The following is an 18,525-nucleotide window of genomic DNA, read 5'->3' as shown; positions in this document are numbered from 1 at the left end:
CAGCAGACCCCCTCCCCCATAACAGAGCATCATGATCACATTTTTTGCTTAATTTTTTTTTCCTATTTTCCTCCTTGAAAACCTAGGTGCGTCTTATGGTCCGGTGCATCTTATAGTCCGAAAAATATGGTATCTTCAGCGTACTCGGTGATATTTTTTAATCACTCCCGTGTGCATGATTTGCGGCTGTTTGACTGCTTTAATAGATGTAAGAAATGCTTGTTTCTTAAGCATTCATCACATGTATTAAAGCTGTCAAACACTCGCAAATCATGCGCACGGGAGTGATTCAAACATATCACAGAGTACGCTGAAGGTACTCTCCTGAGCATACTCACCGAAAGGGTTAACCGAACATACTAGCTCATCACTAGTTTAAAAAAAATGTTCTTGTGCTGAGATAATCTTATAAATGTGCCCCTGCTGTGTACTGTGTAATGGCTGTGTCTGACCGTGCAGGAACATGGTCTGATCATATCACATCTCCTGGGCCGGAGGGGAAGCAAAAGAGTATACAGAAATTACAGCACGGGATCACAGATGATTCTTTCTTTGAAGATAAACATTGTAAAACATTTCACTGCCTGATTTTAAACATCACAAGAAGAATCCTCTGTGATCCCGTGCTGTAATGCCTGTATACTCTTTTGCTTCCTCCCCTGCCCAGGAGATGTGATATGATCAGACCATGTCCCTGTACGGTCAGACACAACCATTACACAGTACACAGCAGGGGCACATTTATAAGATTATCTCAGCACAGGGGCATTTTATTTAAACTCGTCCAATTGTGTAAGTTATTATTCCAAGATCTATTGATTAAAATGAACTTTTGTTTGTGGAAAAACCCATTTTTAATTATAAAAGGGTGTAGCTGGAGAATCTTCTGTACAGACGCATAACCTTTTTCAGCTGTCAAGAAAACCTTCCTATTCGTGGGATTGAGAATCCTGGAGGCACAAGATATTTGGGGCATCTATAAACTTACTGGGGAAATGGCTTCCTAACTAGAAGTATCCAATATGTCACTCTTTTCCACAGCAGAACGCCCAGTGGTATCTTCATGTAATATTCCCTGTTTTTATAAACAGTTGAAATTACAGGAACATTATTTTAATATATTGACGGGCTTATGCTTTATTTAGTGTCTAATGTTAATTTCTTGTTCCGTTTTAAAAGGTTAGTGGTTTTCTTGACGTTATTTTGTTTTATATATTTATTTAAGCCTATGACTAGATATACTCCAAATGTATTAAAAAAAAAGTCCTTTGTTACAATATTCATATAAAATACATTTAACATTATGGAAGACAATTGAAATGCCAGTGCTAAGTTTTTATAGCAAGGTGTCCAAAAAATGTTATATATAAAAATTGCGTATGTTCAGTGCTCTATAGATAAATTCATGTGCATGAATATAATGCTAATAGTGCAAAGTCATACTCATATCAACCATAGGAGCAAGGCTTCACTATGAATTGTAAATCTGGGTCATGGATAGAAGAGCTGACAATCTCTTCCTCCCATTTGCTAAATGACTTCTGTGATGAGCAGAGGGTCTTTCATGCAGCCAAATCCTTTGAAGTGGTCAGTATGAATATGAAACAGGCTGGTGTGGTAACTTTTGTATCCCTGTGTAATTAAGCTTTTCTTGATTTACAAGCAACACAGAGCAATGTCCCAGACTTTAAGGGGCCATTTTACTAGATATAAATATTGGGTGTTTAGTGACAGGTGTAGGTTCTATAGATATAGGAGGCATATTTTTGGCATTGTGACGCAGAGTTGAACGCAACACATTCACTTCCATTGCTGTGTGGCCTACCCATTAGCCCAAATTAATATTGGCAAGGTGGATAAAGTTTTACATGCCATGTCTCCTATATATAGAAAGCTAAAATTGTGGTTGGAAATGTAGCATTAATATCTTCCATCTGGGACCTCTAAGGGGGCAGATATCCTTAAGATTGGGGATCTCATAATTTCTGTTATCTGTGCCCACATCTCATTTACTGTCCCCTATCTGAGGTCACCAGGAGAGGTAGGTGGGCGTGGCTTGTACATGGTAAAAGCTGGTTCTGACCTAAAACCCACGGATAAGTGCTCCCCTTTGCAAGATCTGCGCCATTCCTATGGCAACAGGTCTAGTAACTTTTGTTCACTTATTTTTTGTGAGACTTTACATAATGTATTGTTTTGTCCCCTTTGTAACATCTCTTGTATGTTTTTATAAGCACTTTCTAATTGTTAATATCTTAGTTCTTTTTGCTCTATAAATCGCATCCCTGAAGCTTCGTGAGGCTCCACGTTACAAGTAATGGGTGTCCAATCGGCCTGTAATTACTGAATGATGGTGGCAGCTAGTTTTTCTTTCGTTATTGCGGAATTTGGCAGTGACCGTACCGAATTATACAGTATATTTCCAAGTGTTGAATTCTCTCTAGACCGTGAGTGAGGGATTTCCAGCTCACCGTGAAATGTTCCTATTTAGTCTGTAGCAGGGAGGCGGCTCTGCCACAGCACGAAGATAAATTCATGAAGGAAGCTCCAGCCCCACCGACGTACAATCTTCTCTATTTAGATACAGATGCATCTCACAAAATTAGAATATCAAAAAGTTAATTTATTTCAGTTCTTCAATACAAAAAGTGAAGCTCATATATTATATAGTTATTACAAACAGTGATCTATTTCAAGTGTCTGTTAATGTTGATGATCATGGCTTACAGCCAATGAAAACACAAGTCATTATCTCAGTAAATTAAAATAATTAACAAACACCTGCAAAGGCTTCTTAAGTGTTTAAAAAGGTCCCTTAGTCTGTTTCAATAGGCTCCACAATCATGGGGATGACTGCTGACTTGACAGATGTCCAGAAGGCAGTCATTGACACACTCCACAAGGCCCCAGAGTTCCAATTTTCATTTGGAAATCAAGGTCCCAGAGTCTGGAGGAAGAGTGGAGAGGCACACAATCTAAGCTGCTTGAGGTCTAGTGTGAAGTTTCCACAATCAGTGATGGTTTGGGGAGCCATGTCATCTGCTGCTGTAGGCCCACTGTGTTTTATCAAGACCAAAGTCAGCGCAGCCGTCTACCAGGAAATTTTACAGCACTTCATGCTTCCCTCTGCCGAGCTTTTTGGAGATGGAAATTTCATTCTCCAGCAGGACTTTGCACCTGTCCACACTGCCAAAAGTACCAATATCTGGTTTATACACAACAGCATCACTGTGCTTGATTGGCCAGCAAACTCGCGTGACCTTAACCCCATAGAGAATCTGTGGGGTATTGTGAAGAGGCAGATGAGACACCAGACTCAACAATGCAGACGAGCTGAAAGCTACTATCAAAGCAACTTGGGCTTCCATAGCACCTCAGCAGTGCCACAGGAAAATCGCCTCCATGCCACGCCGCATTGATGCAGTAGTTGATGCAAAAGGAGCCCCGACCAAGTATTGAGTGCATTTACTGAACATACATTTCAGTAGGCCAACATTTCGGATTTTAAAATCATTGTTCAAGCTGGTGTTATAAAGTATTCTAATTTACTGAGGTAATGACTTTTATGTTTTCATTGGCTGTAAGCCATAATCATCATTAACAGAAATAAACACTTGAAATAGATCACTCTGTTTGTAATGACTCTATATAATGAGTTTCACTTTTTGTATTGAAGAATTGAAATAAATTAACTAAGTAAAAGCAGAGGACAAATGATGTGACTTTCATGCTAAGGTTAGCTATAGCATCTACAGTGGCATGTAAAAGTTTGGCACCCCTGGTCAAAATTACTGTTCTTGTAAAAAGTTAAGCAGGTTGAAGATGAAATTCTCAAAAGGGCCTAAAGTTAAAGATGACACGATTCCTTTGTATTTGGGGCAAAAATAGTATTTTTTTTTTTACATTTTAATAATTCCATACGGAAAATGGGCCTATGCAAAAGTTTGGGCATCCTTGGAGATTTGTGTGCTTGGATAACTTTGACCAAGGTTTCAGACCTTAACTAGCCTATTGGGGTTATGGTTTGTTCACTACCATTGTTAGGAAAGGCCAGGTGATGCAAATTTCGCAGCTTTATAAAACACAGCCGCCTCTAACCTTGTGACAAAAACAGCAGCCATGGGTGGTACTTAGCAGCTGCCTAGCACTTTAAAAATTTAAATGGTGAGGGACTACAAAGCATTACAAGGCTGTAAGAAGAAAGTAAAGCGTTTTCAAGTTGCCCTTTCCTCAGTTCAAAATGTAATTAAGAAATTGCATTTAACAGGAATAGTGGAGGTCAGGATAAGGTCTGGAAGAACGAGCTAAATTTCAGTGAGCTGCTCGTAGGATTGCTAGAGAGGCAAATCAGAACCCCCTCTTGACTGCAAAAGACATTCAGAAAGATTTAGCAGATTCTGGAGTTGTGGTACATTGTTATACTGTTCAGAGACACCTTCACAAATATGGCCTTCACGGAAGAGTCAACAAAAGGAAAAAACCTCTTCTGCATCCTCACCATAAAATTCAGCGTCAGAAGTATGCAAAAGAACATCCAAACAAACTTGATGCATTTTGGAAAAAAGTTCTGTGGACCAATGAGGTTAAAATAGAATTCTTTGGCCACAATGATCAAAGGTATGTGTGGAGAGAAAAAAGGCAAAGAATTTAAGAAAAAGAACCTCTCGCCATTAAGCATGTGGTTGGCTTAATCATGCTTTGGGGTTGTGTTGCAGCCAATTGCACAGGGAACATTTCAGGAGTAGAGGGAAGAATTGATTCAGTGAAATTTCAACAAATTTTTGATGCAAACATAACACCATCTGTAAAAAAGCTGAAAGTGAAAAGAGGATGGCTTCTACAAATGGATAATGATCCTAAACACACACCAAAATCCAGAACAGACTACCTCAAACGGCACAAGCTGAAGGTTCTACAATGGCCCTCACAGTCCCCTGATGTGAACATCTTTGAAAATCTGTGGCTAGACCTCAAAATAGCAGTGCTTACAAGATGAGCCAGGAATCTCAGAACTGGAAGAATTTTTCAAGACCGAATGAATGAAAATCTCTCAAACAAGAATTGAGACTCTTGGCTGGCTACAAAGTGTTTATGAGGGTCAGTCAATAAGTAATGCCTCCTATTTTTTTTCTCCTTAAATAAAGTAGTTATGTTAAATATTTGAATTTGGCGCAATTCCTCAAACCTTCTTCTCCAATCCACAGCAATTGCAACTTCCTGTACCAACAGGTGGCAGGACTGTATCCGTTTGCAAAATGGCTGACATCGATGTTCGTATTAGACCACGTTCTGTGATTGAATTATTGCATGCAGAAGGTGTAACGCCCATTCGAATTCATGAGAGACTGAAAAATGTGTACGGTGATGCAACAGTGGATGTCAGTACTGTTAGATAATGGGTTCATCGCTGTAACACAGCTGAAGGGCCATCACCGTTGGCTGACAAAATGCGGAGTGGCAGGCCAGTAACCGCAGTGACTCCAAGCAACATTCAGCGAGTCGATGACATCATTCGTGGTGACCGCCGGGTGACTGCAGATGAATTGTGTGGCATTATCTGCCTCCGTAAAGGCAGTGTGATGAAAATTATTGGACAACTGGGATACAGAAAAGTTTGTGCACGGTGGGTCCCAAGAATGCTTTTTACCATGCTGGAATACATGCCCTTGTTAAACGCTGGACCAAGACTGTGGAAATGCATGGAGATTATATTGAAAAGTGACAAATTAATCGTTAATGTTGTGGTTTTCAACCTATGTAATTGCATTTGAATTTCTTGCCAATTAAAAGGAGAAAAAAAATAGGAGGCATTACTTATTGACTGACCCTCGTACAAGCTGTGATGCTCGCAAATTTTTTTGACCCAGATTTTACATTTTCCAAAGGGGAAATGGGTAAAACGGCGCCAAAATGTCACTATTTCTGCTCTACATGGAAATACCCCATATGTGGCTGTACAGTACTGCTTAGCTATACGGTGAGACTCGGGAGGGATGGAGGGCTATTTGCCTCCTGGAGCACAGATTTTCCTAGAATAGTTTGCAGATTCCATATACAGTCCATGGCCAAAAGTTTTGAGAATGACACCAAAATTTTATATTTTCACATGATCTACTGGCCTCTGGTTTTTATTAGTGTTTGTCTGGTGTTTATATCACATACAGAAATATAATTGCAATCATATTATGAGTACCAATAGGTTATATTGACAGTTAGAATAAGTTAATGCAGCAAGTCAATATTTGCAGTGTTGCCCCTTCTTCTTCAAGACCTCTGTAATTCTCCCTGGCATGCTCTCAATCAACTTTTGGACCAAATCCTGACTGATAGCAGTCCATTCTTGCATAATCAATGCTTGCATTTTGCCAGAATTTGTTGGTTTTTGTTTGTCCACCCGTCTCTTGATGATTGACCACAAGTTCTCAATGGGATTAAGATCTGGGGAGTTTCCAGGCCATGGACCCAAAATCTCTGTTTTGTTCCATGAGCCATTTAGTTATCACCTTTGCTTTATGGCAAGGTGCTCCATCATGCTGGAAAAGGCATTGTTGGGCGCCAAACTGCTCTTGGACGGTTGGGAGAAGTTGCTCTTGGAGGACATTCTGGTACCATTCTTTATTCATGGCTGTGTTTTTAGGCAAGACTGTGAGTGAGCCGATTCCCTTGGCTGAGAAGCAACCCCACACATGAATGGTTTCAGGATGCTTTACAGTTGGCATGAGACAAGACTGGTGGTAGCGCTCACCTCTTCTCCGAATAAGCTGTTTTCCAGATGTCCCAAACAATCGAAAAGGGGATTCATCAGGGAAAATGACTTTGTCCCAGTCCTCAGCAGTCCACTCCCTGTACCTTTTGCAGAATATCAGTCGGTCCCTGATGTTTTTTCTGGAGAGAAGTGGCTTCTTTGCTGCCCTCCTTGAAACCAGCCCTTGCTCAAAGAGTCTCCGCCTCACAGTGCGTGCAGAAGCACTCACACCAGCCTGCTGCCATTCCTGAGCAAGCTCGGCACTGCTGGTAGTCCGATCCCGCAGCTGAAACCGTTTTAAGATACGGTCCTGTCGCTTGCTGGTCTTTCTTGGGCGCCCTGGAGCCTTTTTCACAACAATGGAAGCTCTCTCCTTGAAGTTCTTGATGATGCGATAGATTGTTGACTGAGGTGAAATCTTTGTAGCTTCGATACTCTTCCCTGTTAGGCCATTTTTGTGCAGTGCAATGATGGCTGCACGTGTTTCTTTAGAGATAACCATGGTTAACTGAAGAGAAACAATGATACCAAGAACCAGCCTCCTTTTAAAGTGTCCAGTGATGTCATTCTTACTTAATCATGACTGATTGATCGCCAGCCCTGTCCTCATCAACACCCACACCTGTGTTAATGGATCAATCACTAAAACGATGTTAGCTGCTCCTTTTAAGGCAGGACTGCAATGATGTTGAAATGTGTTTTGGGGGTTAAAGTTCATTTTCTGGGCAAATATTGACTTTGCAAGTACAGTAATTGCTGTTAAGCTGATCACTCTTTGACATTCAGGAGTATATGCAAATTGCCATTACAAAAAAATGAAGCAGTAAACTTTGGAAAAATTACTATTTGTCTCATTCTCAATACTTTTGGCCATGATTGTACAAAGCCCCTAAGTGCTAGAAGAGCAGAATACCCCTCCCTGAAGTGACCCCATTTCGGACATTATAAGCCTTTGGGAATTTTATCTAAAAGTGTAGTGATGATTTTGACTATAAAATATATATATTATATTATAATATTCTCTTTATTTATTTTTTTATATATGGGACTTTTTGCAGGCAGATCGCTTTATAAAGCATTGCAATGTTTTATAACTTGTCAGTGCTGCACTGATACAAGCTAGTTAGATCGTGCACTGCACATGATCTAACTAGCGTGCTACCCCTGGTGACCCAGTAGTAGTCATGACTACATTGGGTCACCATGGCAATGATCAGGCCCTCGCAATGTCGCAGGAGCACCAATCCCTGCCTTCTAAATGCTGTGATCAATATCGATCGCACTGCCGGGAAGGTGCGGGCACCACTCCTGGCAGTGAGTGCCGGATGTCAGCTGAACACCAGGCAGCGATCACGTGCGCCAAATCGCCATGAAGTATCCATACGTCCAAGGTCGGATAGTCCTTCCCAACCTGGACGTATGGATACGTCTAAGGTCGTGAAGGCAGTAATAACCACCAATGTAAATGCTTTATTGCCTGTATAGGTGGCTAAAAACCACATACCTCTAACTTTGTACTAGCATTTCAATGGTCTTCTGTATTTTAATACTGTAACGAATAAAGTTTTGGGGAATACGTTTGGGGTATATAGTCATTAATATATGTTTAAAAATGTTAGTATTTTTCTTGAAGTTATTCATTTTACTACTTTTTTTTATTAAAGGGAAGAAGTCTCCACCTATGCAGTGCACTTGCGTAGGTGGTGGTTATTCCTTTAAAACATTGCACTTCACTGTACTTTCACACAGTGTCATAATATTTATATTCCAATACAATTTAGTATTATGTTAGAATATGGTCTGAGTAATGTCTCTGCACTGAACATTTACTTTGCATCAATTCATTCACATTTACTTACCTTTGCACTTTATTAGGTATATATACATGTGTGTGAATTTCTGTTTATTGACAATATGCACAAATGGAATTTTTGTTTTTTGATACCTTTCTTTAAAAACCACATACCTCTTTAATTGTACTTGCATTTGAATGGGCTTTGATATTTTTAATGTATATTGAAATTAATGAAGTAACTTTTGGGAATAAATATGGGTTATATATAGCCATTATAGGTGTAATATTTTATCTTTGATTATACCATTTACACTTTAGCTACCTTTTACTTCTGAGCTTTTGCCATTTTGTTTATTACATTTTTTATTAAATACAATTAAATTAAAAATAATGAAATGTTTCCAGAAGCTATTGGACTATGAAGTAGACAGTGATGAGGAGTGGGAAGAGGAGGAGCCTGGAGAATCGCTGTCTCATAGTGAGGGGGTGAGTTAAAGCAAAATGTTTTTCTTCTTGATAAAGCAAACTTTATTAATTTTAATAAAATAAACTTCCATTTGTGTCCATATGTTCTGAGAGCAATGACTTTTTAAAGAATGGCTGCAGCCTCACATGTGCTATTTGGATGTGTGAGGGTTTGTTTTCCTGTATGAAAGTTGTACTTTTCATTGGATGCAATTTTGGATACGTAAGACTTTGATCTTTTTATTTTATTCTTTGTTCCTCTTTCTTCCTTTTTAAAAAAAAAGTTTCTTGAACTTTTTGTTTGCCATTTTTTCCCTTTTTTTCTTTCTCTTTTACATCTAACAGACTCTGTTCTATGACAGATCTGGAGAATATTGATCTTTATTTTTATGGTATTTTCTCCTTTTTGAATAATATACAGTACAGACAAAGTTTGGACACGCCTTCTCATTTAAAGATTTTTCTATTTTCAGGACTCTGAAAATTGTACATTCACACTGAAAGCATCAAAACTATGAATTAACATATGTGGAATTATATACTTAACAAAAAAGTGTGAAACAAATGAAAATATGTCTTATATTCTAGGTTCTTGAAAGTAGCCACCTTTTGCTTTGTTGACTGCTTTGCACACTCTTGGCATTCTCTTGATGAGCTTCAAGAGGTAGTCACCTGAAATGGGTTTTCACTTCACAGGCGTGCCATGTCAGGTTTAATAAGTGGGATTTCTTGCCTTATAAATGGGGTTGGGACCATCAGTTGTGTTGTGCTGAAGTCTGGTGGACACACAGCTGCTAGTCCTGCTGAATAGACTGTTAGCTGTTTTTTTCTTGCCATAATACAAATTCTAAGTAAAGAAAAACGAGTGGCCATCATTACTTTAAGAAATGAAGGTCAGTCAGTGCGAAAAATTGGGCAAACTTTGAAAGTGTCCCCAAGTGCAGTTGCAAAAACCATCAAGCGCTACAAAGAAACTGGTTCACATGAGGACCACCCCAGGAAAGGAAGACCAAGAGTCACCTCTGCTTCTGAGGATAAGTTTATTCGAGTCACCAGCCTCAGAAATTGCAGGTTAACAGCAGCTCTGATTAGAGACCAGGTCAATACCACACACAGTTCTAGCAGCAGACACATCTCTACAACAACTGTTAAGAGGAGACTTTGTGCAGCAGGCCTTCATGGTAAAATGGCTGCTAGGAAACCACTGCTAAGGACAGGCAACAAGCAGAAGAGTCTTGTTTGGGCTAAAGAACACAAGGAATGGACATTAGACCAGTGGAAATCTGTGCTTTGGTCTGAGGAGTCCCAATTTGAGATCTTTGGTTCCAACCACCGTGTCTTTGTGCGACGCAGAAAAGGTGAACGGATGGACTCTACATGCCTGGTTCCCACCTTGAAGCATGGAGGAGGAGGTGTGATGGTGTGGGGGTGCATTGCTGGTGACACTGTTTGGGATTTATTCAATATTGAAGGCATACTGAACCAGCATGGCTACCACAGCTTCTTGCAGCGGCATGCTATTCCATCCGGTTTGCGTTTAGTTGGACCATCATTTATTTTTCAACAGGACAATGACCCCAAACACACCTCCAGCCTGTGTAAGGGCTATTTGACCAAGAAGGAGAGTGATGGGGTGCTACGCCAGATGACCTGGCCTCCACAGTCACCAGACCTGAACCCAATCGAGATGGTTTGGGGTGAGCTGGACCGCAGAATGAAGGCAAAAGGGTCAGCAAGTGCTAAGCATCTCTGGGAACTCCTTCAAGATTGTTGGAAGACCATTTCCGGTGACTACCTGTTGAAGCTCATCAAGAGAATGCCAAGAGTGTGCAAAGCAGTCATCAAAGCAAAAGGTGGCTACTTTGAAGAACCTAGAATATAAGACATATTTTCAGTTTCACACTTTTTTGTTAAGTATATAATTCCACATGTGTTAATTCATAGTTTTGATGCCTTCAGTGTGAATGTACAATTTTCATAGTCATGAAAATACAGAAAAATCTTTAAATGAGAAGGTGTGTCCAAACTTTTGGTCTGTACTGTATATATATATATTTTATTTTTCAGAAGACCCCTGTATGGTTCTTGTAGCCACTGCTTTGTTTTTGAAGATTGTACCTGATCTTATTGCTGCATTTCCACAGTAGTTGACTTGGAATACTGATAACCAAAAATGTAGCTTTATTTAAAAAATGTGATTATTTTAGATAAATACTGACTGCTTTGAAAGTCAGTATCTACTTAAAAACCTTTTTTTTGTTTTTAACGTAATTTTCAATGGAAGCGTGCTGCCACTCGGAATGGCACAGCTTCTCACTGAACCCTCAGGCACCATGCATGCCTGTAATGCGCATGTGCAGAGAGACTGGAAGTGTGTTGCTCCTGGAAACATGCTGCTACTTTTATTAAGACTTTTTCCTGCCTGTCTGCAGCCTTCACTATCTATCAATTTCATACTGGTCTGTGTTCTCTCTGAGAAAAAACTCTTCGATCAAAGCAAAGACCAGTGTGATGGTGATAGACAAGCTGCTGACAGGCAGGGACAACATCTCCCTGTTACATCGCTGCACTTTCTGAGAAGACTGATCACGGCCGCTCCAGCAGCGATAAGTATGTTACACTTGTCCCTGTTTGTCAGCAGCTTCTGTCTATCACTATCATACTGGTCTTTGCTCTTATTAAAGCATTATCACTGCAATCGGAACACAGACCAGTGGGATAGGTAGGCGAGGTAGTGAAGCTGCAGATAGGCAAGGAAAAGTCTTCTAATAAAGTAGTATGGACCGAGGAGCAGCGCACACTCACTCCACAACACTTGATATGATTCCTGCTCTGAGAAGCAAGACCACGCTGCTCAGAGCAGATGCGTCACTTCTGTGCTGTGGAGTGACAGTGCTGCTGGTTTTGTCAAGAAATGGCAGTGATGTTTTACTTAGTTGTATTAGCATATAATTACCATATTTTCCCATATTAACAAAAGCCCTTTCCTCAGATTTTTATTTAGTATGTGTATATTTGGTGATGGGTCCTCCTTTTAAATGACTACCTTTTACTCTAGGTTTTAAAACCTTGTGAAGCATCTGCTTTCATTTTGATTTGTTTTAACATAGGATGAAGATGATGATGATCAAAAGGAAGACGATGATGAAGATGATGATGGATTCTTTGTACCACATGGTTACTTATCAGAGGATGAAGGAGGAGTTTCTGATGAAGTAAGGTTTTTTTTTCATATGAATGAAATGTCATGACATGGGGGGGACATCTGTAAGTGAAAGCTGTGGGCTGTACCCTTTTTTTGGGCACTAAGGTAATTGGTTTTAGCTTTCAACATATTGGAGGCAGTCTCCCCTTATTTATTTTTTTTCCCCTTTATTTTTTTTATTTTTTGTGTTGATAAAAAACTGGTTGCAGTCTATGTATCCTGTTTAGTGAGACTGCCTTCAAAGGGACTAATTGTAAGTAAATCCTTGTAGGACATGTCAAGCTAGCTGCTCTTTAATACACAGTTTGCTCCAGTTTCCTGTGTTTCAAACCATGTCTAGCATGCTGAACATGTTGACGCTGTTGGAAAGCTGGATGCATAGATGAGTGTGGATCTCTCTCCCCCCCCCACCCCACCCCTCATCCTTGTGCCCTCCCCCTATTAATTTATAGTTTTATCCAGTCACACAGCTTCCTCTTTTTTTATTTCCCCTAAGAGGTAACCGCACAACACCAGAGCTTCTTCCATTGTGGTCTTGTTTTCCCACTTTGTTTAGAAGTTCTGGCTTATGCACTTACCGTATTTTTCGGACTATAAGACGCACCGGACCATAAGATGCACCTAGGATTTAGAGGAGGAAAATAAAAATGTAAGCAAAAAATGTGGTCATGATGCACTTTTAAGGGGGAGGGGGTCTTCTGCTGACACTGGTATAGAGGTAATGTCCCCCAGTTCTGACAGTATCCCCCATCCTGGTATATATGCCCCCCCCTTCCTTTTATACGTGGTCCCCATCCTAGTATGCCTGGCATCCCTCCATCCTGCTATGCATGGCACCCCTCATCCTTATCATGGTATGCATGGCACCTCTCATCCTTATCCTGATATGCATGGCACCCCTCATCCCTGTCCTGGTATGCATGGCACCCCTCATCCCTGTCCTGGTATGCATGGCACCCCTCATCCCTGTCCTGGTATGCATGGCACCCCTCATCCCTGTCCTGGTATGCATGGCACCCCTCATCCCTGTCCTGGTATGCATGGCACCCCTCATCCCTGTCCTGGTATGCATGGCACCCCTCATCCCTGTCCTGGTATGCATGGCACCCCTCATCCCTGTCCTGGTATGCATGGCACCCCTCATCCCTGTCCTGGTATGCATGGCACCCCTCATCCCTGTCCTGGTATGCATGGCACCCCTCATCCCTGTCCTGGTATGCATGGCACCCCTCATCCCTGTCCTGGTATGCATGGCACCCCTCATCCCTGTCCTGGTATGCATGGCACCCCTCATCCCTGTCCTGGTATGCATGGCACCCCTCATCCCTGTCCTGGTATGCATGGCACCCCTCATCCCTGTCCTGGTATGCATGGCACCCCTCATCCCTGTCCTGGTATGCATGGCACCCCTCATCCCTGTCCTGGTATGCATGGCACCCCTCATCCCTGTCCTGGTATGCATGGCACCCCTCATCCCTGTCCTGGTATGCATGGCACCCCCTCATCCCTGTCCTGGTATGCATGGCACCCGTCATCCCTGTCCTGGTATGCATGGCACCCCTCATCCCTGTCCTGGTATGCATGGCACCCCTCATCCCTGTCCTGGTATGCATGGCACCCCTCATCCCTGTCCTGGTATGCATGGCACCCCTCATCCCTGTCCTGGTATGCATGGCACCCCTCATCCCTGTCCTGGTATGCATGGCACCCCTCATCCCTGTCCTGGTATGCATGGCACCCCTCATCCCTGTCCTGGTATGCATGGCACCCCTCATCCCTGTCCTGGTATGCATGGCACCCCTCATCCCTGTCCTGGTATGCATGGCACCCCTCATCCCTGTCCTGGTATGCATGGCACCCCTCATCCCTGTCCTGGTATGCATGGCACCCCTCATCCCTGTCCTGGTATGCATGGCACCCCTCATCCCTGTCCTGGTATGCATGGCACCCCTCATCCCTGTCCTGGTATGCATGGCACCCCTCATCCCTGTCCTGGTATGCATGGCACCCCTCATCCCTGTCCTGGTATGCATGGCACCCCTCATCCCTGTCCTGGTATGCATGGCACCCCTAATCCCTGTCCTGGTATGCATGGCACCCCTAATCCCTGTCCTGGTATGCATGGCACCCCTAATCCCTGTCCTGGTATGCATGGCACCCCTAATCCCTGTCCTGGTATGCATGGCACCCCTAATCCCTGTCCTGGTATGCATGGCACCCCTAATCCCTGTCCTGGTATGCATGGCACCCCTAATCCCTGTCCTGGTATGCATGGCACCCCTCATTCCTGTCCTGGTATGCATGGCACCCCTCATTCCTGTTTTGGTATGCATGGCACCCCTAATTCCCATCATGCTGCACATTAAAAAAAATAAATAAACACTCCTACTCACCTTTCTTCTCTCCTCCAGCGTTGCGTCCTGTCTGCCTGCACTGATCTCTCCATGTGAGCCGCGCATGACGTCACTGCCATGCGCTGCTCACAAGGACACATCAGCTGCCGGAAGTCACTGCTCCCCACGCCGGGACTGTGTGCGCGGGGAGCAGTGACTTCACTCTCCTTCATAGCCTGCACACAGCGTAGCTACGCTGCGGCTGCTACTGCTGACGGCTATCTCCTGTGCCTGCTCATTAAAGGGCATGAATATTCACCCACGCCCATGGGCGTGGAGAGAGGTTGAATATTCATGCCCCTTAACAACGGGCACAGGAGATAGCTGACAGCAACCGCAGCGCGGCTACATTGTATACCGCTATTAAGGAGTATGAATATTCAGTGCTCCCCACTTGGGCGTGGGGAGCAGTGAATATTCATTTTCTTTAGCAACGGGGACAGTGTAGGCTGCACTAGGCGGCTGCTGCCTCCTGTGCCCCGCTCCTCCCCCAATACCGCTCCCCCCCACACACCACACATAAATATACACCCCCCCAACATTCGGACTATAAGACGCGCCCTCCATTTTCCTCCAAAATTTTGTAGGAAAAAAGTGCGTCTTATAGTCCGAAAAATACGGTATGTAACGCTTGGATTTTTAAGATGGCAATAAAATCCACTTTATTTCCATGGTTCATATATATATTTTTTTTGTCCCCAGTATTCTCCAGTCTCCATTCCAGACTGTCTGCCAATTTTCAAGCTCTGAGTTCTTTGACTGTGTTCCAATGTTGTGTTTTTTTCTGGGGGGTTTTAATGGAAATTAAAAGCTGCTATTTACAGTACTAGCGAAAGCTGAACTTTGGTATCCTGAAAAATGCCGCAAGATCTGTATTTTGGCTGCAGTGTTTTTTTTACTGCCAAAAGATCAGATTTTCTCTGCAGGGAAAAAAGCAACAAGTTTACATAGCTAGCCTAAGGGTGACACTTCCCCACAGTACTTTATAGTAAAAAAATAAACGTGTAATTTCCACTAACTTTTTTTTTTTTTTTTTGTGGGATTATGAATTAATGAGAATAGTTTTGTATAACCTAAAGTGGTTCAGCCGCTGTGTCATTTTCTGAGTCTCTAAGGACCCCACTCCCCACCCCCCAAGGAATATAAGGATACTTCTTATCCACTGGATGTAGTTACACATTGAAATATCTCAAGGCCACAACCCTTGCCTCAGTAGTTTTGTCTTCGTCTTTACAGTTCCAGATTGTGGCTCTTCCTTTTTGGCTATGTACATTGTGTGATGTACGAAAGACCTGGTTAGGTATTCTCTACTGCAATCTACCCTGATAATGACTTGATCAGTACCTTCCTATGATGACAAATTAAAATGTTCATAGTTTTGAAAACGCTATATCGTTTTTGGTTCGATGATAAAACGCTAAGTAGGTTGTATGCAGGGGAGGTTCAAAAGTTTGGTCGCTAATAGAATTCTTTATCAATCTTGGAACTGCTGGCTTTATACGTGTCAATTTTGTCCTGCCCATATTAATGGGTTTTGTGTGAAATTATGTCCAATTTGCCTCTGTTTTTTTTTTTTTTGTGGCTTTCCAATACACACAAAGGAAATTAAACGTATATAACAAAACGTGTAATTTCTGGGGAAAATGCTCATTTTCTGGAACTATTTCAAGGGTGCAAAACACTTTTGGACTTGTGTGTGTGTATATTTGCAAAAGTATTCACCCCCAACCAACTTTTACCCCCTTTGGCATTTTTTGGGTATTTTGCTGCCTCACAACCTAGAATGTCACGGTTTTTAGGGGTTTGCATAAGTTCATGTAAAGAACATGTTAACAACTGTAAACATTTGGTTTCATTTTACCGTAAAGCAAACAACAAATAGGACAAAATAACTGATGACTTCAGTGTGCTTATCGATTCACCCCCCCCCCCCCCCCTAAAGTCAGTACTTTGTAGAGCCTCTTTTTGTGCCAATTACAGCTGCAAGTTGTTTTGGATAAGTCTCTGAGCTTTCCACATCTTGCCACTGTGATTTTGGCCCATTCCTCAAGGCAAAACTGCTCCTTCAAGTTAGATAGTTTCCTCTGGTGAACAGTAATCTTCAAGTCTGGCCACAAATCCGCAATTAGATTAAGGTCTGGGCTTTGACTAGGCCACTCCAAAACATTTACACGTTTCCCCTTAAACCACTCGAGTGTTGCTTTAAGTCATTGTCTTGTTGGAAGGGAAACCTCAGTCTCCATCTCAAATCACTGACAGACTGAAACAAGTTTTGCTCAAGCATATCCCTGAATTTTGCACCATCCCTCCTTCCCTTTACTCGGACCATTTTCACTGTCCCTGCTACTTTAAAACATCCCATGATGCTGCCACCAGTTTCAATGTGGGGATGGTGTTCTTGGGGAGATGAGCTGTGTTGGTTTGGCGCCAGACATATTGTTTACCTCTTGGCCAAAAAGTTCAATTTTGGTCTCCTCCCACCACCGCACTGACCTCCATACATTTGAGTAGTGTCCTACATGTCTTTTAGCAAACTCAAAATGAGCCTTACAATTTTTGTGTGTAAGTAAAGACTTTACTCTGTCACCTCATTGGGGGACACAGGACCATGGGTGTTATGCTGCTGTCCACTAGGAGGCGACACTATGCTTAATCTGAAAAAGATTAACTGTGGCTCCTCCTCTGCAGTATACACCCCTGGACGGCGTCAGCCTTCTCCAGTTTTTGCTTAGTGTTGCATAGGAGGCACACCTAAAAGATTTTTACTCATTTTTTTCCGATTTTTTTTTTTTCCGACGTTATTACAGATGAAGATAAGTGGGTCTCCTGCGAGACTCCCGGCATGGCTCCTTCCTCTGCCCCCTTTTATGGGGTGCACAGTTGAAGTCGAGATGTCTACTTACCATGTCGCTCCTTCCCCAGCCCCTCGGGTGCTGGTTTGAAGTAGAGACCCCTCTCCTTCCCCAATTCCTTTTGGTCTCTGGGTTGAGGTCGAGGCGAGGATAACAGCCCCCTGATGGTGACAGCAGCACCCTCCCTAATCCCCCTTGGTGGGGTATTAGGTTGAGATTCCTCAGGTAGGGCCTGTGCAGGCATTCACAGATCCCAGTAGCTGACACTCTGCACCAATTCCAGGAATCCCAGCCCTGCTGTGGACTCCTGTTGGGGCCGGGGGAGAGTGCAAGGCAGACATGGCATACATAGATACAGGCCTTCTCAGCCCTGTCGCTTTGCTGGCACCAGCGCTATGGTGCCTCAGGGGGACCCTTCAAGGGCCCCCCCTTACACTAATACCCCCACCGCCATTACTGCCGTTAAATCCAGGGGGGTCCGGTTCAGACCTGCCCCCCTTTTGGGCATCGGCTATAAATTTACACCGCTGCTCCGGCCTAGCCGAAGCCCCCCGGATGACGAAGATGACACTCTACAGTGTCATAGAAGGGGCGGAGCCAAACTGAAAGGGCGCGTTTTTCAGCAATAATGCTGCCCTTTTCAGCTCTCCGCCCACCTTCTTCACACTCCGGCGGCCATTATCTGCTACAGGAACATTAACCCTGCAGCTACCGGTCGGCACATACAGACCAGGCCTGCCAGTCTCCGGGGTGCACAGCATTGTGGATCTGCAGCGCTGGACTTAAGAGGCACACTGGTGGGGTAAGATCACGTCTGGAGTCTCTCACTCGGCTGTGAATCCTATAAGCTTCTCTGCATTGCTGGCCCCCTCTGCATAGCCACCCCTGTATACTATGCCGAGCTCAAGGTCCAAGAGAACCAGGCAGGAATGCTATTATGCACTCTGTACAGCCTGCAGTAATACTCTCCCCAGTGGCAGCACGTATCCACATTGCCAGGACTGCATGCAGACTGCTGTGCCAGAGCCCCATGAAGCCCTTGCCAATACTTCGGTGCCTAATACCACACC

General features: G+C 43.0%; 1 protein-coding gene across 3 annotated transcripts in view; it reads left to right on the top strand.

Moving 5' to 3' along the window:
• CHAF1A (chromatin assembly factor 1 subunit A) overlaps nt 1-18,525 on the top strand; it is a 186,978-nt gene that overhangs the window by 133,434 nt on the left and 35,019 nt on the right. For 2 of the 3 annotated variants that reach the window (XM_073686357.1, XM_073686354.1), the window contains exons 9-10: nt 8,946-9,026; nt 12,116-12,220. In XM_073686357.1, coding sequence (XP_073542458.1) covers nt 8,946-9,026; nt 12,116-12,220 — 186 coding nt within the window. The remainder of the gene's footprint in view (nt 1-8,945; nt 9,027-12,115; nt 12,221-18,525) is intronic. The other variant, XM_073686355.1, reaches the window with a different exon arrangement.

The sequence above is a fragment of the Phyllobates terribilis genome, unplaced genomic scaffold, assembly GCF_046119375.1.
Source record: "Phyllobates terribilis strain yellow unplaced genomic scaffold, ASM4611937v1 Scaffold_1__5_contigs__length_1240528914, whole genome shotgun sequence".
In the NCBI taxonomy this organism is placed as follows: domain Eukaryota; kingdom Metazoa; phylum Chordata; class Amphibia; order Anura; family Dendrobatidae; genus Phyllobates; species Phyllobates terribilis.
This window is presented reverse-complemented; position numbering and strand designations above follow the sequence as displayed.